General features: G+C 55.1%; 1 protein-coding gene across 4 annotated transcripts in view; it reads left to right on the top strand.

Moving 5' to 3' along the window:
- The first annotated feature begins 1,264 nt into the window (after positions 1 to 1,264).
- PRIMA1 (proline rich membrane anchor 1) overlaps positions 1,265 to 26,789 on the top strand; it is a 62,739-nt gene continuing 37,214 nt past the window's right edge. For 2 of the 4 annotated variants that reach the window (XR_009606541.3, XM_060620635.3), the window contains exons 1-3: positions 1,396 to 1,530; positions 2,209 to 2,334; positions 10,103 to 10,238. Coding sequence is in view for 3 of the 4 variants with exons in the window: in XM_060620635.3 (XP_060476618.1) it covers positions 2,242 to 2,334; positions 10,103 to 10,238 (229 nt within the window). In the remaining variant the exon portion in view is untranslated. The other 2 variants (XM_060620637.3, XM_060620638.3) reach the window with 2 other exon arrangements.

The following is a 26,789-nucleotide window of genomic DNA, read 5'->3' as shown; positions in this document are numbered from 1 at the left end:
ATGCAAGAGGTCCCTAGAAAACTGGTCGGAAAACTGGTCTGCAGGGCAGTTTATACTTGGAGTGTGTGTCTATATGGGTGTGTGTCTATACGGGGTGATGCAGGGTGCCCGCAGAGACTGTGAGAAGGAACTGAGTAAATGTTTCTTCAGTGAGTCAACTACAGTGTCTGACTCTCCACTCTTAGTCCTGGGCTCTTGGTTCCCTCCTTCCCCCCACCTAAAAATAGGATTGTCCACGCTTTGGGGGACCTTCTGGAAGGCCATCCATCAAAGCGCTTCCCAAGCGCTTACACCGGATAAACAGAGCGGCTGCGCATACCTGCGGTGCGGTCTGGGAGGCCGGGGGCAGCGGGTTTGAACGAAACGTGGCAGGCTACTTCGCGACCGACTTGTTGATAATCTTGCCTCCAACAGAGGAGTTGGAGACGGTTGAGGAAAAGCAGTGGTGGAGAGGTCCTCCCCAGGGCCGCAGGCAACTCCCTCCAAGACGCAGCGTGTGGTTGGAGAGGTCCCTGCACTGAGACTACAGAAGGGACAACAGGGCCCTTGGCCCCGGGAGGGCCGGCTTGCCCCTTCGAGCCACGACACCCAAGGGGACACTGCCGTTCCGAATGGGGCGGGGGGAGGGGAGACAGTCCGCAAGGACGGAGCGCAGGAAGGGGTCTCCGCGAGTCAGTCCTTGCCCCCTTCCCGCCGCCCCGGAGAAACTCGGGGGAAGGGCGGGCGTGGAGCCAGACCCCCTGGGGCCGGGAGTCCTCTTCCTCGCGGGTGAATAAATAAATTATTAAGCTCCCAATACACAATAGCCTCGCTAGATGGAGACGAGGAATCACTGCAGCGGCGCTGGCGGCGACGGCGGGGAGCGCGGGCGGGAGCGCAGCTCCGGGCGGGAGGCGGGCGAGGCTCTGGCGAGGCTCACGTCTGTTTTCCTTTTTCGTGCATTATTTATTTCGCCTCCGCCCGCGGCCCTGCTGCCCGAGCGGGCGCACCCGGGCAGCGCCTCCCGCGGGCCGGCGTGACGGACGAGGACGGCTCCGGCACCCCCGCGCCCCGGGCAGCCGCGCGGCGCCACCGGGAAGGGCGGGGATCCGGGGAGGCTCGCGCCGCCCGCTCCCGGCGGCTCGGAGGAGACTTTCCCCGCCCTCCCCTCCGCCTCGGCAGCCCGCCCCGGCCCCGGGCGCGGGGTGCCGCCCCTCCCGACCCGCGCGCGGCCGGCAGCAGCCCGGAGCCGCCGCGCCCTGCGCCCCGTGCGAGCGCGCCGCGCCCGGCCCCCGCTCGGCAGCCCGCGAGGCCCCAGCCGCGCGCAAACTTTTGCTCCAGTGCCCGGCGCTCCTCCCCGGCACGTGAAGCCCCCAGGCGCCCGCGCAGTCGCCAGGGTGAGGACCGAGGCCCCGCCTAGAGGGCGGGGGACCGGGGAGGCGGCTGGCTTTAAATGGGGGCCGTCCGGCGGCTCGGGGACAGTCTGCCGCGGGGGGAACGCGGACTTCCCTTCCCCGCGCCGAGGATCTGCTGGGGCCGCCGCCAGGCAAGGTGGCGTGAGGCACCGGAGGGGTGCGGGCGGAGAGGGAGGCCGGAGGGAGGCTCACGCCCTGAAGCGGGAGGCCCGGGCCGGGGAGAGCGCGCGAGGGCGAACGGGGTGCGCACGGAGGTGCCTATGTTGCAGTGTGCGCAGTGGGGGCCGGCGGGGCAGGGAGGGTGCACGCAGCGTGTGATTTCCCGGTGTTGTGCATGCAGGGTCAGCGAGTGTGCAGGCATGAGTCGGTGGGTGTGCGCAGCCGTATCTGTGGGTGTGCAGGCAGGGTGAGCGGTGCCCGCCGGGTTTGAAGTGTGCTCACAGTGGGAGTGAGTTGTGCATGGCTGGGGAGGTTTCTGGGGAGATGCACTGGGCTAGGTTAAGTGTGCTTGGCTGTTTCTGGAGGTGTGCATGGAGCTAAAGTGTGCACGCAGGATTCTGGGGTGTGCACGGGGCCAAGGTATACACAGAGGGTTCTGGGGGTGTGCGCCAGGACAGAGTGTTCTGGGATGCCGGCTTCTGTGAGTGTGCACGAAGGGTCAGCGAATGTGCAAGCTGGAGTGAAGGGGCAGGCTTGGTTTATGAGGGTGCCCCAGGGTGCCCACCGCCCAACCGGGACTGCTACGTGTGCGGGTGCGCGCGGGAGACGGTGCCCGCGCGGCCTCCGCCTGACCAGGGCTTTGCTCCCCTGACAGTTCGCCCCGAGTGCGCGGGTGCCGCGGGCCGAGATGCTCCTCCGGGACTTGGTGCTGCGCCGTGGCTGCTGCTGGCCTTCTCTGCTGCTGCACTGCGCGCTCCACCCGCTCTGGGGCTTCGTGCAGGTGAGCGGCGGCAGGGGGTTGTGGGCTACTAGGCAGGGAGGTGCGGGCTCCGCGGGCTGGACCGGGGGTGGGGGTGGGGGTGGGGGGGGGGGGTGGCACTGCTTCCTGCAGGCGCCCTCTGGTTGCCCCTGGCGAGAGTTTAGGAAAAGTAGAGGTGCAAGCCCTCCCGCTCTCCCCACCCCTCCATACTCTTGCCGTGAAAAGATGGGGCAAAACTCCAGGGGGAGGCCTCAGTCCTGGCGCGCTAAGGCCTGCAGGACAGGGCCTGGGAACAGAAAGGGCTTGGGAGTGCCTTCTTGATGACAACATTCTGTTGCAGAAATGTGGGAAAAGAAACCGTAGAGCACTAGCACACTTAAAAAGAAAATGGTCCCAACAATATACATTCTTTATTTCCCACCAGAATCACTAATAAACTTCCACTCGGTCTTCTTACCCTGGAATTGACACAGCAGAGGCTGTGCTACTTGTAGGCGGCGGAGTTGGAGAAGTGCAGGGATGGTGCCCGGTGGCCACTGGTGGGGATGGAGGAAGGAGCTGTCTGTAAGGACTGCCTGGGGCTGGAGTCCTCACCCTGGGCCCCCTAGACCCCCAGGGCAGAGGCCAGGAGGCCAGCAGCTGGAGTTCTGTCAGTTAGGGTCAGGGAGAGGGTTAGATGGCATGGCCCCTAGTACCTCCCAGGATGCCCACGGTCAGTGGTACGGTGGAGTGGTGAAGTGGACTTTGGTGTCAGCGCTGAATTTGGAGCCCCGGCTCTGGCCCTCGCCGGCTCAGGACCTCAGGCAATGCCTCTCGGGGCCTCGGTTTCTTGTTCCTCTCTGTGCCGTTACAAGACTTGGATGAGATCAAGCGAGTAAAGATTGCTTAAAGCCGTGCCTGGACCGTAATCAACACTAAACGGTAGCTGCTGCGAGTAATTGATACTAGTAATGGTAATGCTGCTCTTCTGTCTGCATGGCCGGGCACTCTGTTGATCACGACAGAGTCTGTTGGAGATTTTTGAATTCTCAGTGGCTCAGCAGGCGCTGGAGGGCATTTTTATTGTTTTGAGCATTGAACCGCCCAACCCTGGGGTCTTTGCATCTTCATGTTCTTCTGGTGGCATTTTGGGGGTGGGGGATCGTTCGGATGGTTGCCCTGAACAGGGAGGGAGAAATCAAAGAAAAGAGGATAGGGGGAGACCCCTTGCCAGTCTGCCGCGGTCCGTGAGCTGTCCCGAGGGATGGGGCCCCCCTGGGAACCAGCTGTCGTCTGTCCCGCTCAGATGGTGGCCTGGGTGATTATTGGGGAGCACCAGGGGTTCTCATGCTGGAAGGAGCGTGCTGGTTGAGCGGGTGGGTCAACCAGAGTCTGCCCCCCACCCTCAGCACCAGGCTTATCTTCTCTGCTCTCTTGTCTGGCTTGCCTCTGTCTCCCTCACCATTGTTTTCCTTTTGGAATTGACAGCTTTGTTTAATGTGTGAAACAGCAGTTATTAAACTCAGCTGTGCCGCCTCGGGATTCAGGGTTTTGTCACTTGTAAACACTCGGGCGGTTTGGGACCAGCTTCCCTTGTTCAACTTTTAGTTGAACCTCAGATGTCAAGTTCACTGTGTTTTTATATTCGTTTGTTTACCGTTTTCCCTAACACTTTTTGCAGCTGATATGTATAGACAGCCGCATGATGATGTTGTCAGTCTCCAAGACTGGAATTCTGTGGTGTCGACTAGCAAGACTGAGGCAGCAGACCCCCTGTCTCCCCACCATGACCACCAAAAGAAATAATTTTGTGACAGCAGCTCAGTTTTTTTAACCACCTCTTTCAGCCAGGCCGTACTTACCCAGGCGTGTGTGTGTGTGTGTGTGTGTGTGTGTGTGTGTGTATGTGTGTGCATGCGCTTCAGATGCTGTTACTCAATACAAATCAATTTTTGTGAAAATCAATTAGAAAAGGAGTCCTCCAGACAAGTAAAATGGGTAAAATCTTGGCAGGAGGCTCTGGAAAAATTAATCTACAAATGATAAGGACCGAGAAGCCAGGGGAAGAGGGGCTTTAGAATGGATGGATCTGGTTGTTAAGCAGAAGAGCTGAATCCACGGGAACGGAGGGGAGAAGAGAAAAATACAAGTGCGCAAAGCCATGTATTTTCCTTTAAGTGGAGAGGTTAAAATCTGTCACATCATAGGAGTTCCTTGAATATAGAGAAAGAACTCAGAGCTATCTGTGTTTTCATAAGCATTTTGCCAGAAGAATCCCCCAAAGTTGTAAGCATTTGCGAGACGGAGACCGACATATCAAAGTGCTGTAATTAATAGGGTAATTGGTGAAGCAAGAGACCTGTGGTCCCCCCAAAGCACCAGGTTCCCACCTTGCAATCCGCCTGACGCCTCTGGCTGCCGCCCAGATGATAAGGAACTTAATCGTTAAAGTCAGATGACATTTAAATTGCCACAAGGTTGGTGGGGGCATTCCCTAGCCTTTCCCCTTTCTTCTTTAATGTGTCTGGAATAGCGATTCTGAGCTTTTGTGATTTAGGGTTCTTCTAAGTTCACTTCCCGATGATTCCTTTTTTTTGCAAGCAAAGAGGATGACAGGCTGGCAAATTTATTAGGTGTGACAGGAGTGTGTCTCATCAAGTTACTGTGGTGCTGGCCTGTCTCCATAAAAGATGCCAGAAGCCATCATCTTTGTGGGCGTCCTCCAGGGAGACAGGCTCTGATCCGGGCCAGTGGGTCTCTGTGCGCTAAAGAGGAGCCACCAGCAAGGCTGAGCTCATTTCATCAGTAGCATTTATTGGGCACCTACTGTTTGCCAGGCCCTTTGTGAAGTGCGGGGGCAGTCCCTGCCCTCATGGCACTGACAGTCTGGCACTGGAGAGATAATTAAGTAATGATAGGTAAGAGAACTCAGCAGGAGCAGACAGCTTGGAGATGAGACCCGATGGAGGGGTCAGAGAAGCCTGGCAGGTGGAGGGCTTCAGCTGAGGCATGAACAAGGACAAGATAGGAGCAGGATGCCGTGTGAAGGAAGCCTCCAGGCAGAGGGAATAACCCTGAGCCCAGAGCAGAGAATGGGGCACTGGAAGAACCTTGGGGAGGGGAGGGGAGTCCCAGGTAAGGCTACTATTGTAAGCCGCTAACCTAGTGTCTTACAGCTTGGACTTGATCCTGAGGGCCGTGGGAGCTGTCGAAGGTTTTCAGCAAGAAATGACATAATCTCAGCCTGGCATTTTAGAAATCTTGGTCCAGGGGCGCCTGGGTGGCGCAGTCGGTTAAGCGTCCGACTTCAGCCAGGTCACGATCTCGCGGTCCGTGAGTTCGAGCCCCGCGTCGGGCTCTGGGCTGATGGCTCGGAGCCTGGAGCCTGTTTCCGATTCTGTGTCTCCCTCTCTCTCTGCCCCTCCCCTATTCATGCTCTGTCTCTCTCTGTCCCAAAAATAAATAAAAAACATTGAAAAAAAAAATTTAAAAAAAAAAAAAAAAAAAAAAAAAAAAAAAAGAAATCTTGGTCCAGCCCCACTGACAAGATAGATTTGGAGAGGTGGGGGTGAGGCAAGAGGCAAGGAGGCCGCGGAGGGGAGCAGTTGCCAGATTTAGCAGGTAAAATTGCAGGACATCCAGTTAAACTTGAATTTCAAATCAACAGTGGCTCATGCTTTTAGTGTAAGTATATCCCATACGATATTTGGGACATACTTCTACTAAAAATTGCTGTTTGTCGAAAATTTCACAAGGTGTCCTGTATTTTATCTCACAATCCTAAGTCAGAGGCAGGTGCTGCCCTGGGAAGATACAACGGTGTCCTGGTTTAGGGCGGTAGTAGTGGGAGTGGGGAAACATTGATGGAGTTAAGGGCTATTCAGGAGGTAACATCCACCGACCCGAAAAGCTGCACTGATTGGCCGGGAGTGAGCGGGAACCGGCAACCATGGAGCACCATGGACCCCAAACCACAGTGGCAGGTACCAAATCCAGGTGACTGTGGGACTTACCTGTCCCTCAGCCCGCTGTCCATGACAGCAGCGTTGACAAGATTCTGGCCCCAGGGGAATGCTGCAGAGCAGGGGCAGGAAGGCAGGGGACAGCAAAACGGGACCAGAAGTGGTCACAGGAAGTAATGGTGTCAGCTTTTGTTCGGCGGGCTTTAGGCAGGTGGTTGACCTCCCTGGGCCTCTGCCCATTTTTAGTCAAGTCCAGCCAAGAGCAGGTGACCTCAGGGGTAAGTTTCTTCTCCTTGTGGGACTCCCCACGATTCAAAGCAAGCAAGCCAGGTGTTGAGACAAGTTCCCAGTGCTGAGATTGTTTTCTCTACTGGTCTAAACACAACAACCGCCAATCTGCAGAACCCCCGAGGGGACCCAGAGTTGGGGAACAGAAGAGATCTTGTGTTTCTCCACTGGTGGGCAGACCATCCCCCAACACGTCTTTTCATTGTGCACCAACTGAATGCAGGGCCCTGTGAAATCTTAGCGCGTTACTTAGCCTTTCTGGGTCTGTCGTCCCTATCCGAGCCCCCGCCCCACCATAAGCACGGATGACAATACTTGCCTCTCTCCGTGATCTTCATGAGAGTGAAACGAGAGCCTGTTTCCCATGGCTGACACACAGTAGGGCTCAGGAAGTCTCACTTGGTCAGGACTAATAAAGCACAGACCCACCCACCACCTGCCTGCCCCAAATGCTCACGGCTCAGTGTGGGCAGCGGACATTACCAAACAGTGGGGAAAGTGCCCAGAGAGAAGGGTTTACGAGGTGAAGAAGCTACCCTGGGCAGATGGATCTATTTTCTGGGGTGGGGGTGGGGGACGTGGGGCTCAGGAAGTTGGCAAGTAACCAGTCAAGAGAGGCTCGGCAGCCACAGGCTTGCACTGGACCACACCCCAGTGAGGGGCCCCAAGTGGGGTCCACCCCCCAGGGAGAAGGACAGACAGCCAAACACCAAGGAACCATGGATTTTTTTTTTTTTTTAATTTTTTTTTTTTCAACGTTTTTTATTTATTTTTGGGACAGAGAGAGACAGAGCATGAACGGGGGAGGGGCAGAGAGAGAGGGAGACACAGAATCGGAAACAGGCTCCAGGCTCTGAGCCATCAGCCCAGAGCCTGACGCGGGGCTCGAACTCACAGACGGCGAGATCGTGACCTGGCTGAAGTCGGACGCTTAACCGACTGCGCCACCCAGGCGCCCCGTTTTTTTAATTTTTTTTTTTTTCAACGTTTTTTATTTATTTTTGGGACAGAGAGAGACAGAGCATGAACGGGGGAGGGGCAGAGAGAGAGGGAGACACAGAATCGGAAACAGGCTCCAGGCTCTGAGCCATCAGCCCAGAGCCTGACGCGGGGCTCGAACTCACAGACGGCGAGATCGTGACCTGGCTGAAGTACCATGGATTTTTTTTAAGTGCCATGCGTTCCTTTGTTCCCTCCCCCTTCAGCCTTGAAACTTGGCCCCGGCTCCCCCACTGATAATTTCATCGCATTAAACTCTCTTATACATCCGTACCCTTATATCCTCTCACAGAAAACTGGGTCATCGTGTTGGGCTGGGTTAAGCAGACGTGCCTCTTGAACTCTTGCATAAATTGCCCCTCGGAGAGAGGGAGAGTAATTGCTTTAGCAGTGGCATTGCTTGACGTTTGCACACTGGTGGAATCCAGCAGAGGAACGCCCTCGGAGGCCAGCATTGGCAGAATGGAGCCTTTGAGCAACCCCCGTGGTCTTAGAAGGTCTTAGAAGGTCAGAACCAAGAGGGCAGCTCAATGGCCACGGGAGAGCTGACAGGTGCACTGGTGAAGCTGCTATGCCACGAGTTAGGCATCTCCATGGACTGACTAGGAGAGGCCCACCATCTGAGGATCTGCCCTTCCCGGTGGGCGATGAGATTGCCTTTGGAGTTTGAAACTCACTCCATGGCCCTCTGAAAGCATGCACCCTCTAAACGGTCGCAAGCAGCAGCTTCTTGGCCCGGTAGATATTAAGTTAGGGCTGTAAATCAGTCCACCTCCTGCTGCCATCCCCCAGTGGTCATTACCCAGCCTGTTCAAGGCCTCCAAGTGGGAAGGGAGTGTCGGAGCCCCGTGGGGTCTCTCTGCCGGGCCGGGGACACGCACAGAGGAGGAGGCTGCATGGGGCCTCCAAAGGCCGTCTGCAAATGCCTTTCCCAATGGCAGGCTGCATTGCAGGTGGCTGGTTGCAGAGAACCTGGGGTTTTGGGTTTCTACTCCCCTGAGATGACAGCCAGAGAAGTTACGGTGGGCTTCGTTGAGGTGAGGGTGACCGCCAACTCTTCCCTCCAGGCCGTTGAATCTGCTTGTTCCCTGGGACGGGCACAGAGCCGGAGGCTTATGGGTTAGGGCCCTCTGCTGCAGGGAGGGACGCTGGCGGTGTGTCTAAGCCAGCAGTTCTCACGCGGGCTAAACAGAAGTCTAGCCTGGGGACATTAGACAAAATAGTCATGCCCAGCTCCACCTGCAGAAATTTTGATTTAACCGGTCTTGGGAAAGGCTCCGGCACGAGTTTTTGTTTTTTTTTTTAAAGCTGCCCGGGAGGTTCTAATGTGCCATCAGGGTTTGGAACTACTGGTCAAGCACAGCCCCCGTCCTTGTTTACAAGTGACGTAATGAAGGCTGGTGTGGAAAGAGTACAGACCAGGAGTCAAGAGCTATGGATTCTGGTCCAGTTTTTAATACTCATCCATTCATCCATCCGTCCGTCCATCCATCCATTCACCAAGTATTTACTGTATGCCAGGCATTCCCTTAGTGGCAGAAAATCCAAGGCCCAGCCGCCACCCCTGTAGAGCTTATAGTCCAGTGGTGAAAACAGGTGGGAACCAGGCAATCACCCAAATGTAGATTTTTGCCCCACAGAGTGGAACCTGGTACCAGGAGAGCCTATACAAGGAGAACTGACCTGGTCAGGCATGCTTTCCTGAGGAGGTGATAGCCGCTCTGAGTAATGGACAAAGCGAGAGAAAGGTGTTGGAGAACATTCTGGGACGCTGGAGCAGCATATGCAAAGTGGAGGGGGAGGGGCGATGCATGGCCAGGGTCCAGGGAGTAGAAGAAGGGCATTGAAGGCAGAGCGGAAGCTGAGAGCATGGGGTGCGGTGGGGCTGGAAATGTCAGGGGCCTCCTGAGCACGGCCCTGTGGCCACATGATCTCCTGAGCTGTGGGCAAGCACTCGGGGATTGCTGGGAGGATGTGGATGGTTTGGTCCTGTGTTTCCCACAAGACCCCTCCGGCTCTCTTGCTCACATGGCCTGGGAAGGTAGGCTTCCTTCCTCAAGATGGGGGCACCTTGGCCTGAGTTGACGGAGGAAGGCTGTCAGGAGCTGTGGACAGAGAGAAGGCGAGGGCTTCTGGAGACTGGAAGAACGGTTGGCTAGGGTTACTGAGGAGGTAAAATCAGTATCCTGTCACCACATGGTGTGGGAACCTTGGGCAGCCACTTCTCCTGCCTGGGTCTCGGTTTCCTCATTTGTACAGGAGGGAAATTCTGAGAGTTAACCATCAAATTCTTGTCGACCTCTCATTAATATCCAAGTTACTTGTCACGGCCTCAGCGGGTCCCTGGCAGAGCTGGGACTAACACCTTGGTCTCTAAACCTGCCCGGCCAGCCTCCCACAACATCGTTCCCTTTGAGCCAAGCCCACGCCTTCATTCTTCCCCTCGGCGGTCTTCGGGGAGGATCCCGGGTTCCACCCTGGCTGGGATCGGGTGGCGTGGGTCCATTTCCCTCCTGGTGGCCTCATTGTCTTCTCTCGGGCGCGTGTGCCCGTTTCTGCAGGTGACGCACGGTGAGCCCCAGAAGTCCTGCTCCAAGGTGACCGATAGCTGTCAACACATCTGCCAGTGCCGGCCCCCTCCCTTGCTGCCCCCACCGCCCCCGCCCCCACCGCCTCCCAGACTCCTCTCCGCCCCAGGTAAGTAAAGGTTTGTTTCTGGGGTTCTCTCTGTGTTTTCCGGGCCCGGAAAGGCCCCGGGAGCAGAGCAGAGGGCAGCCTTGCTTCCTTTGTAATTTTCCACTGGCCGAGCAGGAGGGAAGCCAAGGCCCAACTTTTCCCTGCAGTCTGCAGAACGCCTTTCCCACAGAATGTTCCTGCGGGATGGAGGAGGATGTCTCCATCGGTTAATCAGATAAAAGTCAATCTCCATTTGATGAGTAACTCGGCCTGGATTGTTTGAAGGCCAGAGCTTGAGAGGGTTGCAGCCATCGGGCCAGTCTTAAATACCCTCCCCATGCGCATGCTTTCATGTCTCTATTTTAATTCGCGCTTGAGGAGGCGATTGGTTAGGAGCCCAAGCGGAGGCTCTGGGAGCGAACTTACACAGATGCCTGACAGCCATTTGCAGCGAGTTCTGCTAGAAACCTCCCTTTCACTTGTTTGCCTTGATTTCATCTACGAACAGGTTGATTGCCTGGTCATTCAAACAAAGGAGGGTTTTTCTTTAGCCAGAAATGGCCTCATCCTGATTCTCAGGGGTTAAGTCTCCTGCTTACAATTGCTGGTTGAGAAGGTCACTAAACAGAGATTCTGCATCTTGGATGGATCACTCCGCGTGCGGCCTCTAGACCACCTGTGATCGTGTGTGGCTCTCTCTCGCTGAACACATCTCCGTTGAGTTATTCGGGGCATATGTTAAATAACCTTGACGACGCTTATTCTCCGGTAGATGGTGTCTTCGGGCTCTCGGTGACAGTGATGCAATGTTCTAGAGGATCTTTGCAGTTCAGATGCATTTCTGAGTTTGGTCTGCTAGGCCCTTACCTGTTCCCATTCTTCCGTGACACCTGTAGCCTGGTGCTTCTCTGAGGGTGGCCCTCAACGTCACCTGAAGCGTTCCTTTTAAAGTGTAGCTCAGGACCCACTTCTAACCCACCCAGTCAGTCTTTGGGTGCGGCTTAGGAATTGGCATTATAACAAGTTCAGAGATGATCCAAATATAAGTTAAGGTTGAGAACCTTGGCCTACCGGGCTCTCTGCTCCAGGCCTCTGAAGGACCCTGTAGCCCAGGATGTTCACCTCCCTCTCTCTCCTGGGGGAACCCCTGGGCTGTACCGGGGGGGCCCAGCCTCAGGCACCTGCCTCTGCAGATCACTCCCTTCCCCCTTTCCTTCCTTTGGAAGCCCTCCTCTTTCCACTTTTTGGGCAACGAGCCTGTGCCATCTCCTGGGCAAGCCTATGCTTGCATCTGATTGGTCCACGTCCCCCAGCAGGGGTCCCTTCCATCCGCCCTGCTCTAACTGAGCCTCTGTGCCAGACACAGAGGTGAAAGACCATTCTGGTCTTCGGGGGTCTCTCAGCCTCAAAGAAGAGGCTCAAAAAGTGGCCTGAGAGAGCACAGGTAGCCTTCAAATCTTTGAGTAGTTGGGCCACAGTAGACAGTAACATTGACCCGAGTCTTAAGGCATGGATAGGGTTGTTCTAAGTTGATGAGGAAGGTGTGGGGAAAGGACATCAGACAGAAGGAACAGCGTGGGCAGAAGGGTGGAAGCATGGCTTTGTGAGACTCAATCATGGGAGTCCCAAGCCCTTCAGTGGGTCGGAAGGAGTTGTCAAGGGGCGGAACGTGAAGGGCCTTGTGTGCCTGGCTGAGGAGATCACATTTCATCCTGTGAATTGTTGTTTGCCAAACATCATTCATCATATCCAAATACATCCTGTTATTTGCCTTAGTTTTTATTTCGTTAATGTTTATTTACTCTTGAGAGAGAGAGACAGAGAGAGACAGAGAGACAGAGCATGAGCAGAGGAGGGACAGAGAGAGAGGGAGACACTGAATCCGAAGCAGGCTTCAGGCTCTGAGCTGTCAGCACAGAGCCCGACACGGGGCTTGAACCCACGAACCATGAGATCGTGACCTGAGCCAAAGCCCGACCCTTAACCGACTGAGCCACCCAGGCGCCCCTGCCTTAGTTTTTCTTTAAATAGATTCATTTTTTTTGTTTATACTAACCAATTTCCAAAAAAAAATCTTTATATAACTACTGAAATGAGTCAATGAAAAACCAGTATCATTGGCATAATTAGAGGGTGACCATAAAAATAAATGCAATGAACACAAAACAGCGTTTCAGAGTTCTAGCTTGTTGTGGAAGGTTCCGAGCTCAAGGCTTTCCCTCTTCTTGTTAAAAAGGGAGAGGGTGCGCCTGGGTGGCTCAGTCAGTTAAGCATGAGACTCTTGGTTTCGGCTCAGCTCGTGATCTCACAGTTTTGTGAGTTTGAGCCCCCCTTTGGGCTCAGTGCTGACAGCACAGAGCCTGCTTAGGATTCTCTGTCCCCTTCTCTTTCTCTGCCCTTCCCACTCTCACGCTGTCTCTGGCTCTTCCAAAATAAATAAATAAACTTTAAATACATTTAAAAAAATAAAAAGGGAGAGAAGCAAGTGGTAGAAAGATAGATGTCAGAGCTTGAGCAGGGACCGGGTGGAGATTTTTCTCTGTAAAGAAATCAGAAGGCTTGTAAGAGAACCAAAAGGGGCCTAAGTTTCTTGTTCTGTGTCTCAGTGTGTTGGCGTGCTGGGTCCACCTGCCATCTGCAGTCAGCTCACTTACCTGCAGGGACATGCACCCCACCCTTTAGAAAACCGGTGCGGGTAGCAGTGAGCCCACAGAGGTGTTACGCGGGAAGGCGGCAGGATTCCGTATCGTCTTCTTCAGAACGGTCAGCTTTCCCGACCATGTGGAGGGTGGCTTGGGGGGTGAGCTGCCGGACCGGAGTCGAGTGGGGAACTCGTCGGAGACTGCAAGCCCCAGACCACCCATCAGGGCCTGGAGCCAGGCTGAGAGCTGCAGAGAAGGGGAGGCAGGCAGCGAGTGCCTCGTGTGAGGCGAGAGAGGCCTCCTGGTGGGCTTTGGGCCTGAGGGCTTCTGGGGGCGAGGAGAGCAGACGCAGTCTGGTCCTGTGGCGGGGCTCTTTCAGTTACACATAGCTGCGATACCAAAACTGGGGAGAGAGATGTTAGTTTCTCAGTTCATGTGTCGGGACGTTCTAGAAGCAGGTCTTGTATGATGATAGCATTGGATCTCTGTCTCCGCCTCTCTGTCTTCTGAGTTCTCCTGGGTTGCCTCTTCTCTCAGGCTGGCCCAGTGTCTGTGGCTCCAGGCTCTGGGATTCCATCACCCTTACAGTTAGTAATCTTCCTACAAGGGGAGCTTCACTTTCTGAATCCTTCAACTGAAGTCCCGGGGCTGACTGTCATTGGACCAGCTTGGGTCACATGTCTGTCCTTGGACCAGTCAAGGTGGCCTCCGATGGGATGGAATAAGCTGATTGGTCAGGCCTGGGCCATGTGACCACCCTTGGCGTTGGCATGTAGGGATAGAGGTTAAAGGACAGATGGCTTTCCAAGGGAGGAGCTAGGTAGAGGGGCTGTATACAGCCCAAGGACGAGGATGTGGACCCTGGGCAGGTCAGACAGGGGAGGCACCCCACAGCCATGGCCTCCCTGAGGGCGTGCGAGGCAGATTAGACCAGTGGCAGAGAAAATATTTTGCACAATTCGCTCTGTCCTTGTCGAGCCCAGCCTAGACCTTGCACACGGTGGTGCCCAGTAAATGTCAGGCAGCTATAGAGCCACGTCGCAACTTCAGCCTGTTCTGTAATCCCCAAGGGAGTCGCCTCTCCCAGCAGGCACGGGGCTTCAGAGCTATGAAGCTGCTGTTGTCATTTCGTTCAGTAGGCGTACATGGGGCTCAGCAGGGCTGGGCACTGTGCCAGCGGCTGGGGAGCCAGCGGAGAGCAAGAGAGGAGCCGTTCCTGCCCTCATGCAGCTCAGTTTGCAAGAGGTATTGGCAGGAGCGTCCCTTCCTGCTATCTTTCTGGAGACACGGCATGTAGGCACGTGTCGCCTTTTGCCCATCGGATGTGCCTTTCGTCCCTTGTGCTGACACGGGCCTCTCCTTCACTGGCCAGCATTTGCCAAGCGCCTGCGTTGGGCGCGCTGGAGGCACACAGAGGTGCACAGGGACTTGTCCTCACCAGCAGGGGCTGGAAGGGAGCATCTGGGAAAGAACTCTCCAGTAGATGTTGGATGAGGTGGAGCAGAGGGAGGCCAGCCAGTCGGTGGAGGAGGGGGAGCGGCTGAAACCCGGAGTTAGGAGCCCGAGGATCAGGCAGAGGACTCCCTGCTGAAGGAATGTTTGTCTGTAGGAGTGGGGGTCTGGGGTAGAGGGAGAAAGAGGGAAGGGAGAAACCTCTATGCGTCTTCAGGCAGACCTGTCCAGTCTCCCATGAAAGCGACTGCCAGAAATGCGTATTGGAATTGTTGGATGTTCACCATGTGGCCAGGCAGGCAGGCCTCCCTCTTCATCCAAACAGCACCCTGCTGCTCAAGGTGACCACCTTGCCATGTTTTGCCCAATACTGTCCTGGTTTTACCCCTGAAAATCCTATATCCCGTGAAAGCCGCCAGTCCTGGGCTAACCGGGACAGCTGGTCTCCCTTTTGCTGAGCCACTCTTGTCTGGCAGAGGCAAGGTGGTGTTTTTGGGTGTTGATTTGTTTGGTTTTGGCATGTTTGTTTTGTTTTATCACGAAACTTTCAAGGACGCTGCCTCCCCCCCATCTCCATCTGGAACTCATTGCTCATGGGGGCAGCTCAGCTGTGCGTTCCTCTGTTGGGGGGGGGGGGTACCCAACCCTGTGCCACCCCTCCCAGCAGCCCTGAGAAGTCTGTTGAGTCCCACCTGTCAGTGGAAAGGAGCATGGAAAAGCACCTCCACTGTCTGCCCTTTGTTCCTCCGACTCTGCCTACGACCCTTTGCACTTAAAAGGGGCAGCTGGACTTCGTAAACTTTTACAAGCTGTGGGCCAGAGGGAGAGGCTTGACCAGTGGTTCCCAAACATGAGTGTGGTCAGAATCCCCTGGAGGGCTTGTTTAAACCCAGGTTGCTGGAGCCGGTCCCCAGAATTCCTGATTAGGTGGGTCTGGGATGGGGCCTGAGGATTTGCCTCCTTCCCACATTCTCAGCTGTTTCTCCTGCTGGCCCGGGGCGCACACTCTGAGAACCAATGTCGGAGAGAATGACAATCAGGGCAGGGAACCTTAGAGTCAGACCCAGCCCTTCCACTCCTCGCTCTGTGACCCTGGGCACATCCCATCCCTCTCAGAGCCTCAGTTTCCGCACCTGTAAAGTGGGGCTAGTGATACCTCCTGGAGAAGGCATTGCTGTGAAGGCTGGAAATTATATAGGCTGCACTTGGCAGAAGCTATGTGCTTGAAAAGCACTGTTACAACCCAGTGACTCATAGCCTGGCTTTCCTGCCCTCCAGACCTGGTGGCAAATCCTTCTCATTAGCTAAGTGATTTGGGCAAGGTACCCTTTTTCTTTTTAATTTTTTAAAGTTTATTTACTTATTTTGAGAGAGAGAGAGAGAGAGAGGGAGCATATGAGCAAGCAGGGGAGGGGCAGAGAGGGAGGGAGAGAGAGAGCATCCCAAGCAGGATCCCAAGAATCTGTCATCGCAGAACCCGATGTGGGGCTCGAACTCACGAACCGTGAGATCATGACCTGATCCAAAATCAGGAGTCGGACGCTTAACCAACTGAGCCACCCAGGCACCCCTGAATAAGGTATCCTTAACTGCTTGGGACCTCAACTTCTGCATCTGCAAAATGGGGCTAATGACACTACCTGGGGCATGTGCGTGGTCGTGAGGCTTCGGTGACATGGGGTAACCACCTTGCGGAACCCAAGTAACACTCCATAAATGGAAGCTAATAAATAATACTGGACGTGCCTGGGTGGCTCAGTCGGTTACATGCCTGGCTCTTGGTTTCAGCTCAGGTCACGATCTCGAGGTTTTGTGAATTCAGGCCCCGCGTCGGGTTCTGTGCTGGCAGCGTGGAGCCTGCTTGGGATTCTCTCTCTCCCTCTCTCTCTGCCCCTCTGCCACTCATGCTGTCTCTGTCTCTCTCTGTCTCTCAAAATAAAGAAATAAACTTTAAAAAATAAAAAAAAATAATAATACTAACAGTAACAGCCATGATAATGAAAGGTCACTGGCCTCCAGGCTGGGCATTACTTAAATGTGGTGCTGGTGCCTCTCTGTTGTCCAAGGGGCAGCAGGTTAGAAGCTTGAGGATGAAGTTGGCTCTTGAAGGGTGTGTAGGCTCCCCTAGGTATTCGACAGGAAGGAAAAGGTTTCCAGAGAGTTCCGCCCATGCCCCTTGCCAGGTTCACAGTCAACCAGAGTCCTGGGTATTTCCGGAAGGCGTGGGCAGGGGTGAATCCTGGCAAAGGTGACGGCGTGCTGGGGGCAGCCGCCGGAGTTCAGGACCTGGACTCACTTGGTGGATGTCGGCGATGCCCACTCGTCCCCGCGTGTGACTCAGACGGCGGAGGCCGCGGAAGGAGACGCGTACTAGCCCTCAAGGAAGAACACGGGCGGCCCTCCGTGCAACCTGCTTCTGAGGCTGATCGGGCCAAAAATAGCTGTGGCAGAACAGAGGCGGGCGCCTGCGTTTCCACAGTGCCTGTCTTCACGGAGTCGAGTCACCGATAGAGATTTTATTTTTGCATCTATTTTATTCTTAGAAAAACCAGAAGAGAGGTTAAGTGACTCCCCAGAGGTCACACAGCAGTGGTGGAGCTAGAATGGGGTCACCTGGTTCCCAGACCTGTGTGCCAAGGGCCAAGTTTGAACAAAGAGAAGCAAATGGGAGTGTGGGAGTTCTAGAATGCTTTTTTTTTTTTTCCCCACTCACCCAGAACACTAGAAGGAAACCAGTGGTTGGTTGCCGGTGCTGAGGTGGAAGCTTGCTTTCCTCATCTCATTTAGTCCTTAAACACTCTTTAGAGTAAGTGGTATTATCCCCAACTTTTGTGAGGAGCTTAGGGCTCAGAGAGGGTGAGTTACTTGTTCCAGGCTGCCCAGCTGGTAAGAAGGGGAGGTAATTCCTGCTTCCCGCTGCATCTTTTGCCCACCTCTGCCCCTCTGTGGCTGACCGTCAGGGTCAGGACCCCCTTTCCTTTCCTTGATCGGGCCTTACTCCTTCCTGTCTCAGAGGCTTTGCATATATGAGTCCTTCTGTTCCAGGCTCCTCCTCAAAGTGGTTGACCTTAACTCTCGCAGACCTCAGCCCAGGAAAATCCTCCCTGACCTCCACAGAGGTCACACCATTCCCAGGTCCATCTATGGCCAAGGAACAAATCACCCCAACAGTTAGTGGTTAAAAGCACAACACGTGCATCATCCTTTCCTCTCATGGTGACGGGGTTGACGGGGCTCCACCAGGAGGCTCTCGCCTGAGGTCCTTCCTGTGATTTCAGTCCCTTGGCTGGGGCTGGATCCATCTTGACGGCCTCGCTGCTCACGTCTGGTGGTTGGTTCCGGCTGGTGGTTGGGTCCCCAGCTCACCGTGCCCACCTCCGGACATTTTTGAGCAGAGGTGCGGTGTGGCCTCTGCAGAGACCAGTTCCCTAGTGAGGAGGCTGTCCTTGGGTCCAGGCCAGAACCGGTGGTGGGGGGCTGGATGTGGGGGCGATGGTGAGGTGGCAGTCTTAAGCCCCGGTCCAATTTAAGATGGTTTTGGAGGCCGGGGCGATAGGACTCGCCTGGTGGCTGTGGTTGTAGGGGAGGATCGGGGGCAGGGATTCTGCTGGGTTTTGTCGATGAAGGAGCAGAGAAGCCACAGGACGTCACCCACACTGCCCCCTCTCCTTGGTGCTCAGGACGTTGGTGATCTCACCAGTGGGGTCGTCGAGCAGACTCGTACGGTGCCACGCAGGGGTCGGCAGAGGCTCCAATGTCCCGCAGCGTGTTTAGCAGCTGCCGTTTTAAGGACACAACCTCTGGGGCTTTAGCACAAGTCCGGGGGTTAACGACATTTCATTGCTATAAAGAAGCCAACGAGAGTTTCTTCTTGGTTGTAAGGAGTTTGGGGCAAGCGGAAGAGGAGGCCCTCAGAGGCCTCTAAAACCGAGGGTGGGTGCCCCAGGTGAGGCCGACCCCTGGGACCGGCCTTCTCCACAGGCTCCTTACGAGAGCATGGCTGCCATGGTGCTGTCCTTGCCAAGAGGGAGACCTGATGAGGGACCGGAGGCGTCACCTAGGGCCCATGTCGCTTTGCACGTGTTTCGCTTCATGGCTGCATTGGCGAAGCTGGTCTTCACTGTCACATGCCTTTGGACCCGCATTCATCCAATTTGTGGGAGACGGTTTCCATGCTGTCACCTGTGAGCCACTTGCAGGCTCGTGCATAGGAGGACTGGGGGGCTGGGCCTGGCTCTGGCCCTTAACAGCCGTGCACTGGTCACTCAGCACCTCTCTGAGCTTTATGCTTATCTCCCTCCAAAAGTGGCTGTGGAAGTGGAAATAATATGTGAGGGCCTTGCCTCACATCTGGCACGTTCTCACTCTTAGTAGAGAGGACCTCTTAGTCAACATAATCCTGGCTTGAGCAAATCTCGTATCCCGACTGGCCTTGGCTCCCCCATCCATGAAATGGGCTGGGTCCGTCTCGCATCCCACTCTGTGCTGAGCACAGTGCGTGCGTGAGCCTGATTTTTGTCTCTGGACGTGAGCGTCTGGTATCCGGAAGAGCTCTAATAGTTGCTGGCTCTTTCTTTCAAGTGATTTTATTTTTTTTTTAAGTACTGAATTTTCTTCTCCCAATTCAATAAATGGAATTGTCTTCCATTTATTTGTTTGTATCCAGCAAATAAAATATTACACATTTATGTGGACTCTAATTTAGTCAACCAACCTTTATTTGTTGATTTACTGAGCAAACCGAGTGCCAAGAGGTTGTGCCTTGGCAGGTCCTGGGGCTGCAGAGATGAATTATCCACAGCCCTGCGCCTCCAGTTGGATGCCGGAGCTTTGGCTGCTGGGAGGTGTTGGCATCACCTGGGAGTGTTAAAAATGACTGATGCTCGGGCCGAGCCTGGAGGGAGGTGGTTCTTGTCTGAATCGAGGTTGAGACCCTTGGCTGTAACCAGAGGCATGAGGCAGGAAGGGCTCTGTGCCAAAAGGAGAGGAACAGGTGTGTGCAATTGAGTTAGGGGCTGGAAGGCCGGTGAAACTTGCACACGAGTGAGTGACCTCCCAGTGCCACCGTAGGCGCTGGGATGTCCCCAGAGTCAAGGCCAAACTGGACCCTGGGGACATCCAAGAATCCGGGATCTTAGGAGGGGTCGACTCGGCACAGGGGTGGAGATGGGGAGATACACCTGTTGGCCAGTGCTCGCTTCCAGCCCCGACGTGGACCTCCAGGGTGCTCTAGAGTCATATAATATAAAGTTCACCATTTTACAATGTACAGTCAGTGCTGTTTTTAATATCGTCACGAGGCTGTGCAGCCATCACCCCCTACCTAATTACAGAGCATTTTCATCCCCCCACAAGGAAACCCCAAACCTCCTAAGACAGTCCCTCTCCCAGTCCCTATTCTGGACATTTCACATAAACCTGGGTGCCTCGGTTTCCTCATCTCCTAGCAGGGATGAAGCCTCCTTCCTCAGGGTGGTTGTGAGGAGGAATCCAGACACCGTGTGCGGGCTCAGCCCCCTGCCTGGCGCGGGGCAGGTGTTCGGAGAGTGTGGCCTCCATAATGGAAAGGGATCCTGCAGGCGCACGATCCTGGCTAAAAGGCCCCGTCTGCTGCATTGGGATCAAAAGCTGGTTCTGGCTAATTCTGGCCTCGTGTGGACCTCGTGGGGCCCTTGAGCGGGTCGGCCAGGCTTGTATGCAACCACGGTTAAAACAGTGCCAGCCCCAGGTGATCACCCTGTCGATGTTAGCGACTTCATATTATGGCAGAATTCATATAGGATGTCTCACTTGTGTCCGGGACAAAGCAGCCACTCTGACCTATTAAGTTTCGGGTCCGACCCCTGAGAACCAGGACTATTGAATTCATCTTCATCCGCTGAGACAGCTCAGAGCCTGACGCAGGGAAGGTGCACACTGAGTGTTTGAATAAATGAATGCGTGCGTGACTGGCATGAAGACAGAAGATAAACTCTCCAGGAGCAACGGGGTTCGGGGGGGGACTAACAGTTTTGAGCGTGCCATTTGCCAGGGAGCATCTGGGACCGTGTCTTAGTTCGGGCTCCAGAAATAGGTACTGAGACAAGAATTCGGGTACAGGTGGCTATTTGGGAGTTGAGCCCAGAAAACACCCATAAGGAGTGGGGGAGGGAGACAGGGCAAGGGGTGATGTCAAGACAGTTATCCCTGTGGGCAGCCCGAGGGCGCTCAGTCCTGCTGGGGAGCTCTGGGAAATGGTGTAGGACAGCACCTAAGAGGGACCCGACCTGAGGGCCGAGGTTAAGAGCTGATCCCGGAGGGAGTGGTTCCTCGGCAGTTGGAGCCGAGTCAGTGAGCCCTGGAAGGACACCAGTATCCGCTACAGGCTGTGACCTTATTCCCCTGTTCTTGCCATGGGTGACCTCGCCCCTGGCCAGACCCAGATGGGTCTATGCCTTCCAGGAGTCCGCACCCCTCTTTCCCACAGATGAAAGCACATCAGCGCTCATTGGGATACCTAGTTTACATATTTACAGAGCAGTAAATCATTCACTGCTCATTTACTCATTCAACAAATATGTGTAGATGTCTCCATCGCGGTCAGAGCACGACTCAGCGGGTGGGGCAGGGAGAGCCCATAGGGAAGGTTCATGGGGGAAGAGCGGGGTTCCGTTTTTTCTCACGTGGAATGTGGGATGCGTGCGGACGGCTCGAGGAGGCGGAACACGGGAATTGCGGACAAAACGGAGCACCGAGAATCCCCAAGCAGTCAAGCTGAGTGGAGAGCGTCCCACCCGGAGCAGGAGTCCTGCAGGAGGCGGTGGGGGCGGAGCTGAGGGGGAATGATTGGCCAGGTGAAGGCTGGGCGCAGAAGTGGGGAAGAGCGGCGTGCTCTTGGCAGAAAGTTTGGCAGGGGCAAAGGATCGGAGGCCACAGAGAGTCTGTCCATCCCGGGACTGCAAATGCACACAGGGCTCGAGAGAGAAGCTAGAGGAACATGGGCAAGGCACAGCATGAACAAGTCCTGGACTTGAACCTCAGGCAGTGCAGAGCCCTGGCCCGTGTGCGTGGAGAGTCACCAGCTGAGGTGCCTTCAGACAGCCCCGGTGAGGGGCTAAGTGGCAGGGACGGAAGACAGGAAGCAGGGAGGAGACAGTGGCCCAGGGGGAAGAGTGATGGTCTGGGTCACGTGGCGGCTGTGAGCAAGGGGGTCCGGGGCTTGAGAAACTTCTGGACTAGCGACCCACATTTGTCCGGGATGAGCGGAAAGGAAGACTCCTGGATGGCACTATCTGATCAGATGCCTCTCACGGAGACCGGACACAGAGGGGGAGTGTTCCAAGGGCTTAGCAGGTCCAGATTTTGTCACGTGGTGTTGGAGGTGACCTGTGATAGGAGGACGCAGTCGGCTGGTGGGTCTGGAGTTGAGGGCGAGGCCTGAGCTGGCCCTAAGGGGGAGGGGGTGGGGGCAGTGACACTGAAGCCACCAGAGGTCACCCAGGGAGAGAGTGGGGAGGACAGAGCCTGAGGTTTGGGAGGAAGAGGCTCCTGAGAAAGGGTAGCTAGAGAGAGGGGAAGAGAAAGACCAGAAGAGGTGACTCGAGAGGAGGGAAGGAGCCAGGGCTTGGGAGAGTTCACAGGATTAGTAACCAGGCACTGGTCTCTACCCTCCCCATCCACTTCTCTGTGCCTCCAGAGTAGAGAATGATGGAGTTTAAGGACCTAGAGCTCAAACAGGTGGGTGGCTCCCACTTGGGGACCATGGGGAAGCAGGTGGGGATATAAACCAGCATCCTCGAGGGGGCCCCCAGGAAGGCGTTAGAGGTCACTGTGGGCCTGGAAGGTGGGGAGAGGTCCGACTGGCCTCCCAGAGTGGGAAGGCCATGAAGAAGGTAAGGGAGCCGGCTGCACGCGACTGGGAGCAACCAAGGGCCCCCAGTGGAGGTGTGGGTTGTCTCAGGAGCGTGTGCCGTGGTAGGGCGGGGGGGGCAGGGGTCAGAGGCTGAGTTTCCGAGACTCTGAGAGGGAAGCTGGGGGAGGTGATCACAGGGCAGGCAGACCTTTATTCATTCAAACATTTCTCGACCATTCCTACGTTCTAGGGGCTTGGGGTACACCACAGAACAGAATAGATGCAGAGCAGAGCAAAGCGAATAGGATACACCTGTGAGCTGCATGGTGTGCTAGAAGCAGCAGGGGCTGGGGAGCTGGGGAGTGAAACAGAGCAAGTCGGGGCTGGGCCGGGGCAATCCGAACAGAGGGTGGCATTGGAGGAAAGCCTCACGGTCAGTGACGGAATGGAGCTCGCTGGCCCCCGGGAGCCTGTCCAGGTGGAGAGCACAGCCAGGCTGGGGCCTGGGTCAGGGACTCGCCCCGGAGAGGTTGAGAAGCAGCCAGGGGCCCGTGTGGCTGGAGCAGAGTCAAGGGAAGGGGCTAAGAAATGACAGTGAGGAGAAGCAGAGTGGATCATGTACAGGCCCACCGCGAGGGTGTCATCGGCACTGGGCGTGAAATGCGGGGCCAAGCAGGGCGTAGAGGAGGGGCATGATCGGACTTGTTCCTGATAGGATTGCTCTGGCTGCTGTGTAGACCAGACCACGGGGGTCGGGATGGAAGCAGGGGGAGCAGTTTGGAGTCCTGTTGCAGCCATCCAGGTGAAAGGTGATGGCCACGGGGAACGGAGGGCACCAATAGGTGGTGAAAATGGTCACATTCCGGATGGGAGCCCAGTGTGTTTCTGAATAAGCCAGGTTCCAAAGCGCTGCATCCTGGGGGCCCAGGACAAGGAGCAGAGAGGGAAGGCTGGACCCTGTAGTTGCTCCAAAGCAAGTGGCCACAGTGGACTGTTCTCTGGAGCGGCCCCAGCGACGGTAGGCTGGGGCTGTCCTCGAGTCGGGACTGAGCCATTTGGTTTCGTGTCCCAGACAGCCGCTTGACGTCTCTGATTCCACCCTGATTCCCAGGGTTCTGACGAAGTGGCCTCGTGAGTGGCCTGGTGTTGGTCTAATTAAAAGGGGAAGTGACTTCTGCACCTGCTGGTTTGGGGGGACTCTATCACCCAGTGCTTCCGAGAGGGAAGCCCAGAGTCCTTCGTCGCTGTCATGGGTGCTGGGACCAGGCTCTGCAGCCTGGATCCGCTCTGGGGCTGCCCTCACAGGGCCCCAGGACTGGTGTTTCGAAAACTGCCTCCATACTGGCACCCAGGCCTGGCCCAGGGCAGAGGTCCACCATGGAGGGACCGTCATGGGGGTTCTTCCTGTGGCTATGGGAAGAGAGTCGAAACATGAGGACAGTTTCTCTAAAGTAAGTGAATGCTGACAAATGACAGTAACAATGAAGAGGCTAAATATGGTCAGAAGCAAGAAGCCAGTCTTGGTTTCTGCTAAAAAAAAAAAAAAAAAGTTCACAGCACCAAAGTCTTCTAACTTTGTTAGTCGAGAAGCAAATGAAACTAGAATTCGGATGCCCAGAGGGAGACCACTGCAGGTGTTCAAGAGGACCATTCACTCACTCACACACTCATTCACTCAATAAATCACCTCCTGAACATTTACTCTGGGCCAGATACAGTGGTAGGAGCTGGGGATGTGAGCTGTAACGGTGGTTAAAGGCAGAAATGGAGGCTACAGGGAGGGCTCTGCCTTGGACAGAAGGCCAAGGCCAAAGAAGGCCCTTCAGGCTGCCTGAAACTTGAAGGAAGAGCCTTGTGTAGACTGGGGAGGGCATGCCAGGCAGCGGGTACAGCACATACAAAGGCCCTGTGGTGGGACAGCTCTGCTGGGCTTAGTGATCAAGGGTGAGAGAGGCATTATATGAGCATGGGGGCGGGGGATAGCACCAGATCTCGCAAAGCCTCATAAACCATGCTTTCCATAGCACAAAGCTGGATTTTATCCCCCAAAGTGCCATGGGAAGACATTGAAGAGGCTTGGACCATGTAGGTGGCACTAATGGATTAAGTTTTTAAGGCAGTCGTTGGTGGCTGAGAGGAGAACGGGTTGGAGGGGCAAGAGGACCATGGGGAAGACTCTTCAGGGAGCTACGGCAGTTGATAGAAGACGGGGGCCAGGCCTGGGGCAGTGGCTGAGGGGAACGTGATCCCAAGTGCAGTTTGGACACAGAGCCAGCAGGGTGGGATGGAGGAGGATGAGGAAGGAAAGGAAGGAGTCGAAGGGAGGAGGCCCGGAGATGAGTTGGTGCCAGCCGGTGTCTGTGAAGAGTTTGGTGGCCCTGGGATCATCTGCTGATTTACCCAGCTAGTGTGAGATGAGTTTCTCCTGCGTCCTGGGCTCTGGGTCGTGTGACCCGGAGATGAGTAAGAACGGCTCCAGGCCCTGGCTGAGCTCCCGGGTCAGGGGATGGGGATGAGAAGTTGCCATCCAGCAGAGAGTACAGCGGGTACAAAGCACTGCAGGAGCCTGGAGGCCGCGGGCCCTGAGCCATCAGGGATGACTGCTTGGAGGAGGTGGCGTTGAGGTGTCTCAGAGAGCAGTTGGGATTTTGAAAGGCAGATGCAGGGAAGGGTATAAAGGTGCTTCTGGTGGGAGGAACGGCCTGAGCAAAGGTGGGGAATCAAGAAGGTCCGAGGCCTTTTGGGAACCTGTGATTTTCCCTTTCAGGACTGTAGGATGCCAGGGAGGGTAATGGGAGTGGAAGTGCCTCAGGGCGGATGGCCCAAGGGGTTTGGATGTGATTCTAGAATAGCGGAAGGTTTTTGAGCAGCTGAGGTAAGCGACCGAGGTGGTGTTCGAAAACTATTAATCTTACAGAGATGGGAAGGAGGCAGGGTCCACTGCACATCTGTGTGTCTGTGCTCAGTCCCTGGCTGTGGCAGCCATCTTTTTCCAAGATGGCACCAAGACGTTGGCCTTCACAGATCAGTTTATGGGGATTGATTTAGGCTGCCTCTCTGTCCCATTTCTCTCTCTGTGGTTAGGTTGCACATGGGGATGGTGTCTTTTAGTCCTGTAGCACGGGCCTTCCGCAGTGTATCAAGACTGGGCATGACCTGGCAGTGGCATCTAGCCTGCCCTTTGGCCTCGGGAGAAGGAACTCAGTAGAAGTTCGAGGTGTCTTGGACCAGACTGTCTGCGAAGCTTCCAGACCGTGTGTTCACACCAGGGCCTCAGCTGCCCTCAGAGCGGGGTGGTGACGCTTAGTCCCACATGGTTGGTTGCTCGCCTTTCAGGAAGGCCTCCTCTCCTTGACGTGTGGTAGTTGAGATTATGAATGGCCCTCCAGTTGGCATGTGGGGCGGTGGGGGCACAGCAGCTGCTTCCTTTCTTACTCCATCCGCTCTACCAGGAGAATTACCGGGTTTAAGAGATTCTAAACTGTGTGTTGGAAATTCAAGGCTACCTTGAGTACGCAGGGAGTGTTTTCATTCTTTCTCCTTCCCCTCCCTTTCAAGCCCTTTCCCTCTTATTCCAAGTTCATACTTTTCCAAGCTCAGATGAGTCTCCTGCACGCAGCGCACGCACACGCACACACACACACACACACACACACACACACACACACACACACACACATTGGCAGGAAAACAAAAGGAAGAGATGGGGGGAGGACTGTGCTTAAGAAGACTTCAGGTCATGGGGCTGTTATCATGGCGCATTTGTCACATTTGTTCAAGATGGTGTCAATCTGGTTCACACACTCGTTCCCTCTCACCTTGAGTTGACTTTTATCCTACCAGTGGTTCCAAATCAGGGTAAAAACACCCCTTAGACCAAGTACATTTGGAAATGTGGGGGTATTCACTTTTTGGTTGCTATAATGACGGGGGGGGGGGGAGACGAGTGTTACCTGCCTTTAGTAGGCAGGGGTCAGGGCTGATAAATGTCATGCAAGGGACAGTTTTACACAATGAAGTCCCTCCCCTTTATATTGATAGAGACCCTGCTGAGAAAGTGCTTAGCCAGTAAGCCTTCTTTTGAACCAGCCAGGTTTCACATCCTAACCTGATGTCCCAAGGAAAGCAGATTCTTTCCATGTTTTGGAAAACTCAGTGACCCACCTTGCTACCGTGGAAGACAGTTCCCGTCTCTTTGGATGATTCTGTTTCACCCTCGTATGATAGTGTTGGGCTAGTCCACATTCATTTATGAAGTATTTACGAAACACCTTGCCAACAACAGAGAAGCAAGATATCTAAGACCTGGTCCAGTCCTAGCAATCTTTGAGGACCCACTAACTTGCAGGCCCCTGGGAGGCAGAGAATGGGTCCACTTCATCCCTGCATCGACCCCATGGAGCCGACCGCATGGCGCCTTGCTCACAGAGCACTAAGTAAATTTGTGTGTGTTGAATTGACCCAAGGACTCCCGCCATGGTTGTTGGTATTCTGGTTGGCTGAAGGACACGGCTCTTTGGGTCCATCACTGGGGCTCTGCTCTACTCAATGCTTTTGAATGTTAACACGTGAGACTGAACTTTTACACATAGTCTTATGTGGTCAGCTACTTTATTAGGCTGCATCTTTATAGACTTCATGGCTTTC

The sequence above is a fragment of the Panthera onca genome, chromosome B3 (genome assembly GCF_046562875.1).
Source record: "Panthera onca isolate mPanOnc1 chromosome B3, mPanOnc1 haplotype 2, whole genome shotgun sequence".
NCBI classification, from domain to species: Eukaryota; Metazoa; Chordata; class Mammalia; order Carnivora; family Felidae; genus Panthera; species Panthera onca.
The sequence above is the reverse complement of the archived record's forward strand: the minus strand, read 5'-3'. Positions and strand labels throughout refer to the sequence as shown.